At 33.4% G+C, this 14,136-nt stretch overlaps 1 protein-coding gene across 1 annotated transcript in view; it reads right to left on the minus strand.

Annotated features, from left to right (window-relative positions):
* Positions 1 to 981: 981 nt before the first annotated feature.
* LOC143226080 (prohormone-4-like) overlaps positions 982 to 14,136 on the minus strand; it is a 68,751-nt gene continuing 55,596 nt past the window's right edge. The window contains exons 3-4 of the mRNA XM_076456547.1: positions 5,582 to 5,734; positions 982 to 2,110 (exon numbers count right to left, since the gene is read on the minus strand). Of these exons, the coding sequence (XP_076312662.1) occupies positions 1,917 to 2,110; positions 5,582 to 5,734 (347 nt within the window). The 3' untranslated portion in view covers positions 982 to 1,916. The remainder of the gene's footprint in view (positions 2,111 to 5,581; positions 5,735 to 14,136) is intronic.

Genomic DNA, 14,136 nt, shown 5'->3' on the forward strand with positions numbered 1-14,136 from the left:
GTAAATCCATAGACTTATCGTTGTACCAGCGGGGAACGACAAGACTTTCTTAAACTTATCAAAAAGTTGAAGATAATTTATTAAATTCAATATGTCGAAACCTATATAATCTATTAAGTCATAACCTTACTAATTTTAGCATCGTCAGCTAAGAACCTCTGATATAATTATAAAAAATAAAAGAACAGTGTTCTCATACATTGTAATCGATAAATAAAATGTTCCTCGTGTATCAAAAAAAATATTCTCAGACTTTTCTTCTTACTTTGCATTAATCCTGATGATGTAAGAGGATAATTATCAGGATACAATTACATATTTACTAACCTTAAAAAAATCCAGGACAATTATAATATTTGACAAAATAAGTATATCGCATTATAACGGCACTATTTTAAAAGGGACAATTTAGAGTATTAATTTGCCTTAGTGTAGTCGAAAACGCATTTAATAATCCTCCGCAGTAAGAATAAGACCAAAATCTAGTTTGTTTGTTTTTGAATTTCACGCATAGCTTCAGGAGAGCTATCTGCGCTAGCCATCTCTAAATTAGCCGTGTAAGACTAAAGGAAAGGCAGCTAGTCATCACCACCCACCGCCAACTCTTGGGCTTCTCTTTTACCAACGAACAGTGGGATTAACCATCACATTATAACCATTAAATGGGCGAACATTTTTGAATCCGCGACCCTCGGATTACGAGTCGAGTGCCAAGCCATGCTGGGCCCAAGATCTAGTGATAATGAAATTGAACATGAAGAATGTTTGACATTTAAAATTATAATTGTGTAATAATATCCTCTGTTCTTTAGTTTGAAAATAAGCAGAAAAAATTAGTTAGTTCGAGTCCTGTTTTCTTAAAACAATGAACGTAATTACCTTAGTAAAAAAAATTCTACTCTCTTTCTGTTACTTTGAAACGAGAAACTGAAACTCTGAAATATTTCAGGATAGCAGTATGTAATAATAAGCAGACAAACATTTAACTGGTTTTAAAATTTAATTCGGAGTCATGTAACGCACATGCACATTAACAAAACTTACATCAGCCAAAAGAGAACGCATACAGGTTCAGCTGTCCAAAAGCTACATAAAATACTAAATGTTAAGGAAAACATGTGCAATTGCACTATGATCAAACTAAGCCCTTTAGCTGGTACCTTTATTTTTATGCTTAAGCGGGTGTTTGATCTTCCAGAATATCATTTAGTAATTAAACAGTTATATGTAATTATTAATGAACACAATAATCAAGTCCTCCTGCGTTGTGCCGTGTCTGCAGTATTGTTGTTTATGCTATAAATTATGCACAGAATAATAAAGAAATATTCTTCCTGTTGCTATGTAACAAGTAAAAGAGAAAATTCTAAGAACTAGGTCCATGGTTGCTTCTGTGCTTCTACCTCGTGTATTATGTTTATTTTACTTCAGATCTGATATTCTTATTTTACTTAGGGAAAACTTTTTGTAAAGGTCTTAGAGGGAAAAAAAAGTCTGATTTTTTCTCATTTCTTTGTTTTGAGAAAACGTGTAATTAACTTCCTAAATATACACAAAAAACAAAGAAATTTAGTCCTAGTAGTTTTTGTTTTGAATCTTCTCAAAGCGTAAAGAAAAGATTTTTCTTCTTCTCAAAATTAAGTAGTGTAAACTGACTTGAGTAAATTACAAAGTACAATTATAAATACATGTATACTTGTATCTATGTCTGCATATTTTCTAGTGCAAATATTTCTGTACAACTACAAAAAATATGCACATAAAGAAGTTCTAAATTGCACCAATATAACATATTGTTAAGGTGTCTAGGACAACACTGCTACATAACGTATGTGAATATGAAAATGTATTGACATGACAGCGCAGGAGGACAAGTTACAACAATAATTTGACGAAAGCGCATGCAGAGCTAACGGTTACTCCATGAAACCAGTGCTGACCAGCTTGTCGAGGAAAAACTTCACGTCAGCGAGTTCAGAGTCGCGGATGCCCAGGGATTTAAGCATGCCCATGTCATCAGTTTCAACAGCCATGAAGACATTCCTCAGATGGTCAAGGTCCGTCCTCATCAGGTGCAAGGCTTTTCCAAAGTCTTCAAGGGTTTCGCTTTCTAGAGATATATAAGTAAATAGTCTCAAACTAATTAAACCTTCTAACGTTTTACTTCGATTTAGAACTAAGCTGATTTTATAACAATAATAATTATAGCTTCATTTATTAAGATGACTGTTTTTACACTTATACAATTATATCTACAATAATGGAAATAATTACACAAACGTATGGGTGATACACACCTTCCAAAGTCATTAACATTGGAGAACTGCAACTGAATTGTCTGTTAGAATTAGTCAATACATTAGTTCCTCCATCTCCAGTCAAATATGAGTGTCCTAGTTTAGAGTATTCTATTGGTCTTTTGCACCACCAGGTGGTGTTTCACCATATTAGGAGTCAATGTACTGCTTGGAAAATAAACATTATATCTGCAGGTATGAAAAGATGGATAAGATTTTGCTTGCATTTATGAGTAGTAAGTGTTCATCAATCATGTATACATCTCCAACACCACTGGGTGAGATGCCACCCACATTCGTACTGCTTTGTTAAGAAGCTTCATTGTAGATGCACATTGACCATGCTACTATTATCCTCTCTGTTATAAAACAATCTATTTTTGATTATTACCGAACAATTGAATTTGGATTTTGTTTGTAAAGACCATTCCCAGCCTTGCTGAACTTTTAGAAGCATGGTACCCATCTTAGTATAGTGATTTGGTTATCTCTCCCAAGTAGTGGTTTTGGAGCAGCCATACATCTACTAAGTCTAATTCTACTAATTTGCATCTTACTGTTCTAGAAGCAACGTTCTGTTGTAAAGAGCATACAACTTGATATGACTTTTTGAAGAGTTTGAATTTTCTACTTCAACCACTCCTATTATTAATAGCGCTAGTTTCACGCATCCCTTTCAGAATTTTCATATGGCTCCTTGTGAAATATAAATGTTCTAAACCCATGTGACTTTTCCATCTTTCGAACTTTGAATGAATCTACCATCTTGCTGCTGGAAATGGTATGGCATCTCGTATTTTAATAAAAGTTATGTTGATACGGCATTGTCTGATAGGTTGATATCAATATTAGATGATATTGTAGCGCAAGTAATTTTCACCCACTAGAAAGAAAGCAATCTCATAAAATTCGCATTTTATACCAATTTCATCCATAGTTTCCGTAATTACTTCCTTTAATAAGTTTGTCAAACTTTAGCAACATGTTTGTGTTTGTGTGTTTTCTTATAGCAAAGCCACATTGGGCTATCTGCTCAGCCCACCGAGGGGAATCGAACCCCTGATTTTAGCGTTGTAAATACCTAGACTTACCCCTGTACTACCAGGGGATTTTAGCAACATAACAATTTATCTAAAAAATCGAAAAGAGTATCTCAAGTTATATTCTAGAATAGTATATTTTCAATATATGCCTCTTTACAGAGGTATTTATATTTTTCAAAAACTCTGAGACTTATGACAAAACTTACGACTCATATAGAAAGATTTTCACATGAACCAAAATATAAGAAATAAAAAAACAGAGTAATATTCTTTTTGTATACCTGATTAGAAAGCATAACGTAAAGAAGAGAAAAAATATTTCCTTGACATATTGTGCAACTCTGTTGCATTCATCAGTTCTTCTTATTACTAAAAAATGAGCCAGATTTGTGGAACATACTGGCGTTTTTAAGAGTTTATATTTGGGGAACAGAAAGTTTGTTTATTTGTTTTTGAATTTCGTGCAAAACTACTCGAGGGCTATCAGCAATAGCCGTCCATAATTTAGCAGTGTAAGACTAGAGGGAAGGCAGCTAGTTATCACCACCCACCGCCAAATATGTGGCTACTTTTTTGACCGTCACATTATAATGCCCCCACGGCTGAAAGGGCGAGCATGTTTGGTGCTAGCGGGACTCGAACCCGCGCTCCTCAGATTACGAGTCGAACGCCTTAACTCACCTGGCCATGCCGGGCCAGGAACAGAAAGAGTCAAGTATTTTTAATGATATAAAAAACAGGCTCTTTGTCTTTGTTAACTTTATGTAAATAACAGACACGAAGGTACATCATAACGGAAATCTCATGGTAAAGTTGTACAGTTTGATTTGTTTTGATCCGTGATGACGAGAAAACCCACTTGTAGAGAAAATATATACATGTAAAAACGACTGGTGTGGATAGAGAAAGCACTAGTAGAGGAGTGAACAATGTTTCGACCTTTCTCGGTCATCGTCAGGTTCACAAAGAAAGAAAGAGGTAACTGATCGATAGCTGACCACATGTTTGAAGGGGGTTGTGTGATTGAGTGTAGGAATGTAGAGGGCGTGCTTAGATGTTGGATGTGTTTATTAATATAGGTATAAAGGTGTTCCTTTGTATTGGTTTATTTTGGGCTTGAGTTGTTGTATAAGTAAGGATTCTTTAATTTTGAGTTTGTTTATGTTTGTTTCTTTATTTAGTATTTGGGTGTTTTCTTTGGTTAAGTTGTGTTTATTCGAATTGCAGTGTTCGAAAACATGTAAAGGTGACTTTTTGTGTTCTTTGAATCTGGCTTCCATTTTTTTACTTGTTTCTCCAATATAGAAGTCGTGGCAGTTATCACATTGTATTTTATAAATAATGTTGGTGTTGTGTTTGTCAGTGTAGGTTTTACATAGTATGGACCTTAGTTTTGTGCATGTTTTTTGAATAAATTTGGTATTAACGGGAATTTTATACGCACACACTTAGACAAAAAGCAAAATCAACTAATAAAAGTAAATATACCCCATGAGTTAAAAAATCACGAAACCATATACTGCTGCATACCATATATTCCTGACATTAGCAGAAAAATAACCAACATTTGGCAAAAACTAGTAACAAAATACCTCTCTTTTTTTTTGTGAACCTGACGGTGACCGAAGTAGGTCGAAACGTTGTTCGCTCCTTTACATAGAGCTATATCTGTCCGTACCAGCCGTTTTCACATATATACGATTTGTTTTGAATTTTTCCCACGAGGGTTGTCTATGTTAGCCGTCTCTAATTTAGCAGTGTAAGACAAGAAGGAAGGCAGCTAACCAACACCATCCACCGCCAACTTTTGGATTACTATTTTACCAACGAATTGTGAAATTGACCGTCACATTATAACCTTCCCATGACTGAATAGGCAAGTACGTCCGGTGACAGAAATTCGAACTCGCGACTATCAGAGTGCGAGTCGAGCGCCATAGCCACTAGGCCAGATTGTAAGGAGACAAAAATTCTGTTGTCCTTTTTATCCAAAACAATTATTTAAGTAAAAAACAGTTCGTTTCTAGATTTGGTTTTTCTTATTCTATAAGGTCACCTTAGTAGGTCAAAGGTATGAACGTAGGCGTAGCAAACAGACGTAAATTAAATTAGTTAAATTGACATTCTAAATAAATAAATATGGAAAGTCTCGGATACAGGACTGATTTTTATAATTCTATAATTTTTCTTTATATTTTGTTAAGCCAAGTAAAACACTTTAAACATGCTAATGGATTTTACCTGACAAGGCAATAGCAACTTTCTGAATTCCTCCAAGTGGTTCAAGTGCATCTCGTGCCTTGGCTCCAAACAGTTTCTCAAGGTAATTTGGCCCGTGATTTGCTAGAAGAGTCTGCAGAAAGTTTGCAGTTTCTTCCACAGGAGGTCGCTTTGCTATAAAATAGAAAACCATTTGTGTATTGGAACTGAAGCATAAGTTAATTTAGCAAGGTTTGTAACAATAACCTGGAAAAAAAATGCCGTAGACCAACATTTGGTATTTTGCACCCATTTCAGATTAAGAAACATTAACGAGATTTCAACTTTCTTTATTAAACTTCTATTTTTTTCTGAAACTGAGTTAATTAAAATAAGTGCATCATAAATAATAAAAAAAACAATGAAACTTTGAAAAATATATATACAGAGAGAATATTAATACTGAATAGTTAAGTAAAATAAATTTAGTTCTGTTTCGTTTATAAAGTAACAAACCCTATTACCTGTAATAAATAACAATAAACTTGCATTATTAAAAATTGGACACCAGTACAGGGTGGCCCGTAAGTCCCTACCTATCCATATGTTATTGGGATTTATTGAATAACGCATGTATTATAAATTTGTTTCTTTTTTTTTAGAGAAATATGGCGATGTAAGCCCATTTACACTTGAAGAGCGTATTGTGATACGTACGTAGGTACATGAGCGCAGCGAGAATGAGGGACACCATACAGATACACTGGACACATAGATATATGGATGGGCAGGGACTTACGGGCCACTCTATATACTTACATATTAATGTACGAGGTTTCAACAATAAGGAAGATTACGCCACCTACATAAGTTATTTTATTTGTTTGGATATTTGAGCAAAACTAGGCTAAACCTATTTGCGCTAGCCGTCTTTAATTTTGAATTCATAGAGTAGACTAAAGAAACTTCACTCATTGCGAACTCTTGGCCTGTTCATGTCTTAGCAAATAGTAAGATTTGCCCAGTCATGTTTGTGACATATTCACAGTTCCAAAGTGCGCTAAACAACAGGTTACGCCAACCCTAACATAAACTGAAAAACAGAGAAGATGAACTGAAAGCAAAAACGATTTTCAAATATTCAGAAAGAAAGATTATAAAAAAAACTGTTAAAATTAAGAAACACTTAGACCAGAGCTTGATTTATAACAAATAATTTATTGTGATGGTTTCTACTGATGATGTTCTACAGTATTAAAGTAAAGCTATATATTATAGTTTACCACACAGTTCAGCTACCAGACGTTTGATTATTAAAAACAAACTGCAGACACGAATATATATATCATAACACATATGAATCACATATATTCATTACAGTTGTTACTTACACACTATGTTTTACGCAATTTTGCCTTAAACCATACTGAGTGTTCTAACTGTATCTTAGTATGATATTCGGCAAGTATAATACCACAGCATGATATTCGGTGGTTACACAACTGAATGAAAGAAATCTAGTCAATATAGTTTTAACGGAATGAATGAAAGATATGGATTTTCAACGTATTAACCAGCTGTATTTGCAAAACGAAATAAAAACGTTGAAACATGTGATATATGAGTTATAAGCAAGGAAGTGGGATAAGATTAAACTAAAGATACTGCCAATGGTTACTCTGATTATTGAGTGACGATATACAGTAGAAAACAGGAAAGCACAACAACCAATATTTGGAGCATCTGGGTTCGCTGCAAAAGATAACGTGAATGAAACCTGACAGAATAGTAATAAATCATAAGTATAGATGACGAATGAATTATTCATATGTATAATGCCTCTATTGATACAAACTTTATACGAATATTTTATTGTTTGCAGTAGTATGGGATGGTTTTCGCCGATTTTTTTCAACGTCAATTTTGGAATAACGGCCTCCATAAAGTACCTTTCTAAAGGCATCCGAACCTATTTATACATATGTGTAGGCGCCTCACGAAGCAGCCTGTCTTAAGCCTCACATGCTTTTTAAAGATGAATTTACTTTGGTCAAAGTTGAAAATCGAAGGTCTTACACGAGCTTATTGTATATTATACAGAGAAAATGTGAGAAAAATAAGCCCCATGATCGACCATTCTGAATCAAAATATAAATACTTTGATGGTTTAGATGACTTCATTCAGGAACACTTGAAAAACACCTACTGTAAGAATATTATGGATTCACTGGAAACAATACTAAAATTTCATGAGCTCTTGCTTTATTTACTTGAAGAAACTTATGTTTGGAATAGAGAAACACAAACAAATATATATATACAATTTTTATACCATTATTTCAGTAATAAATATAGACAAAAAAACAAAATAGTATCTTTTAAAAACAGGAAAATGTACATTTTCGTGTTTCATAAGGAGCACAGGATTTGAAGTTACCATAAAAAGAAAAATATGTACATTATTTTAGTGTCAATGTGTGGTGTGGTGATGAAGCTGAATAAATACAGAAAGTGCTGCCCTAGTAGTTAATGGTGAAAATACATACATGAAAATATGTTGGAGAAGTGGATAACCAGATAGAGAAAATCCTTACAAGTGATCATGTTGAAAAGTGGATCATTCGATAGAGTAAATCTCTACAGACTATGATGTTGACAAAGTTATGATTATGAAACCAACTCAGTAGAAGGTTGAGGTCAAAAAGAAAATAAGCCATGAAATTTTGATGTTCAAATTTGAACAACGGTAACTTTTTTTTAAGTTTTTGTCGATAAATCTGATATGTACAAACAGTTTTTCAGGAATATTAAAAGCAAGGTTAATTCGGAAATCCCAAAGACGGTGGTTTTGAAGATATATTTCTGGCACAAGTTTTCATTTGTTAATTGATAAATGTTTAAGTGAAATACAGCATTCTTGAGTCTCCATATTAATTAAGATTTACCAGCTGGAAGTAAATTCAGTTTCTATATCAATAAAGCCAAATTCTTAACATCATTAATTAAGCAATTGCCAACCGTTTATGCTTCTGCTACTACCTTTTTTATGTTTAGCTTTCAACTGAGATACAAATGATTTCACCTGCGATTAGGTAGGGAAGATTGAAGCATCACGATAGTCAGCAGTGGTATAAGCAAACAAGAACACTTTGAAAGCAGCTACAGGCATAATATTTTACTCGGCTTGCTGTACAATATTAATCAAGGTAGATGTTTCTTAATACCTCTACATAACATTTGTAGATTTTCATGCTCTTATGCTTGGTCGTTAAGATCGTGATGTGCTGACAGACTTCAGACATCTTACCATTTCAAATCACGTTTCGCAGTGCGTGAAATGTTTTCTTTTTTAGTCAGTAAACATGTCCAAAAAAACAAACAAACAAAATTGTTGGAGCCAATTTTCCATATGTCTGTACTCTAAGATCATAATACCTCTGGCTAGAGTAAAAAACTATAGCTGTAAAAAACATGCTTTCATTTTACTAATTAATGAAGTAGATTAATAGAACAATAAAGATAAATTAATATAAAGCTATCTAATTAAAATTCCTTATTAAGCCTGACACGAATAACTATTGTTATAATTTTAAACGAATTGACATTTTCTGGGATGGTGAATAAGTTTGAAGTGAAGAACTAAAACTGAAGTTCAAATTTTCCTCTGACCATAAAATTTTGTTTTATTAATAGTCCTGCAAAATGTTCCCTTGAAATTACGTGATTTGGGGGGGGGAGACAGTCTTTTTAGCATTTTCCTTCCTTCTCTTCTGCAGACTTCCACACATACGTTTAGACAGACTACAGGCACAAACATTCATTGCAGTTGTATCGAAGAATTTTACAAATATATACTTGAAAGAAACTGTTATGGTTTTACCATCTTTTTATTAAGAAAACGGATGCATGACTTGAAAATTTTCAGTATTTGTCAATCGCAAATTACTGTTAACGGTCTTACGAAGTATATTCAGTTTTACTGCTTCTAATTATTTAGGGGGGGGCTGAAAGATTCTCTTTCATAATCAAACCAGTTATTCTGAAGTTGTTGGTCTTGATTTGTTTGACGTGTATTTTAGAACAATTTGCTATTCTATAAGCTCTGCTGTACGAATTCTTCAGCTTCCATTGAGAAAAATGAACTCTTCCTTCTTACAAAATGGTGTGTCGTTTGTGAAGAGTTGTTACTTACTTTTCCACCAACTGATGAAGTTTAAGAGCCAGTTTACAGGATCAGCCAAACCAAAAAATTATGTTAGTAATTCGGTTTAGCTCAAAGTTTAGAATCAAATGTAACCAGGGAGCTCAGAAATACATTTTTCTTCACCTCACACGAATGAAGGATTATTTGAGAACAGCTTTACGAGAAAAACAACAACTGATAATTAGATTGTATAGCTCATCGCGATGTCTAAGTCTGGCAAACAAAACTGAGAAAAATCTAATATGATTCGCGACTGGAAAATAACACAACCGAACGGGTGGGGATCTATGGATCTAATACCCAGAATTTTGATGTGGGAGGAAAACGAGAGTACCTCGAGAAAAACCCACTTTAACTTCCAGGATGCCGAATATTCTATTCGGATAATGCTTATACTGTATATATGAAAGAAGAAAAGGAGAGACAGATGGTTAACACACAACATGTTAATGCTTACAAAGGATCGATAAGCACGGACTGACTTTATATGTGGGACTGATGAAAGATAAAACGGATAGTCACAAAACTATATACACATTACCATCACAAAACTTATACGATAATCTTCATTGAAATTTCAGAGATGAAGGCTTTCCTTTTTTTTTTAAACAGGTCATGGCTGAATGATTTGTGACCTCACTTCACAAACTATTTGACTGCTGCGATTTTGACAGTTTTGTTTTTCTCATGTGGTTAAAATTGTGTTCCAGAACAATTTTTTTTTTCTAAAATAAAAATTTCATTTAACGATAACAGTGTGTTAATGAAATTAAACAAACCATCGAAGCTTTCTTAGCTACAGACACTTAAACATAAGTAGATAAATAATTCGTTATTTACATGGGTGTAAACGAAGACCTTTGCTGGTTTGATATCTGTATTTGTGGAAGAAAGACAGTTAAAACAGTGAAGATACTAAAATAATTTAATAATTTCCCAGTGTTAAAACAGTGATGTAAGATGATGAAATAACCTAATAGTCACACAGTGTTTAAGACTGTTAAATGCAGAAATAGTCTTGGCCAGTTTAACTGAGTTAAGTAACAAACTAGGATGGCGTAGTTGTTGGATTAATAACGCCTCTTAATAAGGACAAAAACTAGTTATTTATCATTGTTTCTATACTAATATTTGAGTTTAAGAATTAATAAAACTTAAGATTTCGGTCATATCGTGTTATTTATTGAAGATATTTAAATTTCTTTGTTTTCATTAGTTAGTATTGTTCCACTTTGGTTGTTGCAGAAGTGAGTTATGTTTCTAGTAATTATCAAAAACATTCTTAGGTTATTAATTATAAAAGTACTACTTAATATTTGTTATTATATTCATTCTTCTATTGGTGTGTAATTAGACACAAAGCTCTGACAACCAACAATATTAAAACCCGGTTTCTGGTGTTGTAAGTCCACAGACATTCTGCTGTGCTTCCGGGTGGCTCACCCCTAATGATCCAGTGGTGTGGCCGCGGACTCGTATCGTTAGAAACCGAGTTTGAATACTCTCGGTGGGCGGAGCATAGACAGCCCTTTGTGTGATTAACGATAAACAATAACCTCCTTCTTGTTAGGCAGCAACTCGATGCTGTAATTCACTGTGTATTTCCAGTAAGTAATCCCGGCATGTGATAAAGTTGGAGAAGGAAGTCGAAGATTTTAATATAGCTCATTTGAAGGATTTACTGTTATGTATCTATTCTGATATCAGTGTTTGTTGAAGTTAAATTTAAATTTAAAAATGTACATAATTTACACTTTTAAATCTGTATTGTGAAATTCTCTTCTGTTCATTAAAGTTATAGAAGATTCTTGGGTGTAAAAATAAACAATATACATGTGTACGTAAACATCAGTTTATCGCCAGTACTGTTGTGCTGGCTGACGTTTCTAAAAACTCTCCTACGCCTATAAATGTAACCAACGCGACATGTCGAGAGACAATATATATTATCGGTTTGCTATAGTTGGTATGCTATAAAACTTGGAAGATATAACTGTGATTAACGCTTATTAATCAGGAACTTGAGATATATTGACAACATTTATAGATATAGAACATTACAAACCATTTAACTTTAGTGCATTCACATTGGACATTATATAACTTTATCGATGGAAAAAAGAAAAGAAAACAGAGCCAGCTAGCGAATTGTACCTATATCAATACAAAAGTAATTCGCTCATAGTGAGCCCTCGATAAGATATCCAGTTAGAAAATATAGAAGGCTCAATATTTGTAAATTTATAAAACTTTTGCATAGAAGTCACTATTTGTAATAACCGTTATTGTAAATTGTGTTGTTGTTTGTATATTAAAACATATTTGAATTAAGAAAGGAAATAGTGTGTATCAATCTTGTTGGTAAATATCATAAACTTAATACATATCAACATTTAATTAACTTCTGAGTTCAAATTATCATTTAACTCAGATTTAGGCTATTTGTAGTTGTAATATGTAACGGTTGGAGATGGGAGCTAAAACAAGTCAATGGTAAGTCTTATTTTGTAGAGTGACGTAACAATATGAGATGTATTTATTCCACTAATTCACCTAAGAGAATGAAGAAAAATCGATTTACAGTTGTTTTTGTTTTAAAGAACAATATCACACTTCCCTTTCAGAGAACTACGTACTTAAAAATATGGCTGTTTTGTTAAAATTTGATATATCCATTAACGAGGATTCTCTCTGGCTGACACAACTATTGATTTTAATACAGTAAAAATAGTATCATATTACGACACATTAATAACTATACTTTAAATAAATTTCTACACTTTTTGCGCTACATTTGACCTCGCAGTTTCCTTTAAAAATAACGTCAGTAATCTTACAACGTCACCTTGCGTTAGAATACTCACAGTCATGTTTTCTAAATAAAATCTTATTGGTTATTCTTGTCTACTTCTAACAAGAAATGATAGCTTCCACCTAACGAAACTTTTACAGAAGAATAAAGCCGTTAATTTAAAGCAGTCCCAATTACATTACGTCATGCGTGTGAGTTCATCTGTTTTCGGCGAAGTGGTGGAATTACCAAGACGAGACAGGTAATTTGTTGTCGTTCTTTCCCTCGAGGATTACCTGCCCGATAGGCTGATTGCCACTCACTTTTCTAGATAACTACCACTTCGATTTTCCTTTGCAGTCTTTCGTTGGAGCAATGGGAACCGACTTGGAACCACGCCTATAAACAAACACACATGACTTTGAACTCCATCGGAAGTTACACTTACCTTACAGGCATCCAAAAGAGATATATTTCGTAACTTATTTATTTCGAATGTCTTGTACTCTGCACGGAATGTGTTTCTCACCAGCCTGTACAAGTCTTTCGTACTAGTCACAACAGCATTCTGATATCATAATATGTGTTGTGTAATGATATTCTATATCAGATATAGAACGTATTTGGATGGGATGAGTTCATTACATGCATTGGTTTCTACGTATTTTATGGTTATATGTAGTTTTTCACAAATAATATCCACCTGATATATATACATGAAATTCTTAAACAACAGTAATCGACAATACAATTGTCTAAATAGATGTAAACTTGTTTACATTTGGTTTAACTTTTTATGTATAACTTCTATAGCACTGACAAACGTTATTTTGATGATATAAATCCAACAGACACACTTGCTGTTGTTGGTATGACGAGAATACACACTCTCAAAATTATAAATCTTCACATTTCTGTTATATATCTAAACTATAAAGGAATAAAAGGAATGTTAACTTATAAGCAGAATGGAAGTGATGTAAAAACTATATAACACTAAACGAATGTTTTCAGTACAGCACATGCGATGAGAACTCCACTGAGAGCTGATATTGTAATTTTAAATAAAGATTAAATAATGTTTTTCAGTTAACTAAATTACACTCTAGTGGCACAGTGGTATGTCTGCGGACTCATACCGCTACAAACCGGGTTTCGATACCCGTGTTGGGTAGAACACAGATGGCACTTTGTATAGCTTTGTACTTAATTCCAGACAAACAAAAAACACAGTTAACTCAAATGTTATAGTGATATGTTAAAGGCTATATGACAGAACTAGCCAACAAGTAACTTGTGTTGTTGGAAAAAGTATTGAAGGATACTTGACGGAACGAACCAACAAATGACTTATGTAATTGTAAAAATTATGGAAGGATGTATGATAGAACTAACCAAAAAATAATTTATTAAAATAGGCATGGAAAGCTACATGACGAAACGAACCAACAAGTGACTTACGTAATTGTAAAAATTATGGAAGGCGACATGACAGAACTAACAACATGTAACTGTGTAGTTGACAAAAGTATGGAAGGCTACATGACAGAACTAAAAACATGTAACTGTGTAGTTGACAAAAGCATGGAAGGCGACATGACA

The sequence above is a fragment of the Tachypleus tridentatus genome, chromosome 9, assembly GCF_004210375.1.
Source record: "Tachypleus tridentatus isolate NWPU-2018 chromosome 9, ASM421037v1, whole genome shotgun sequence".
In the NCBI taxonomy this organism is placed as follows: domain Eukaryota; kingdom Metazoa; phylum Arthropoda; class Merostomata; order Xiphosura; family Limulidae; genus Tachypleus; species Tachypleus tridentatus.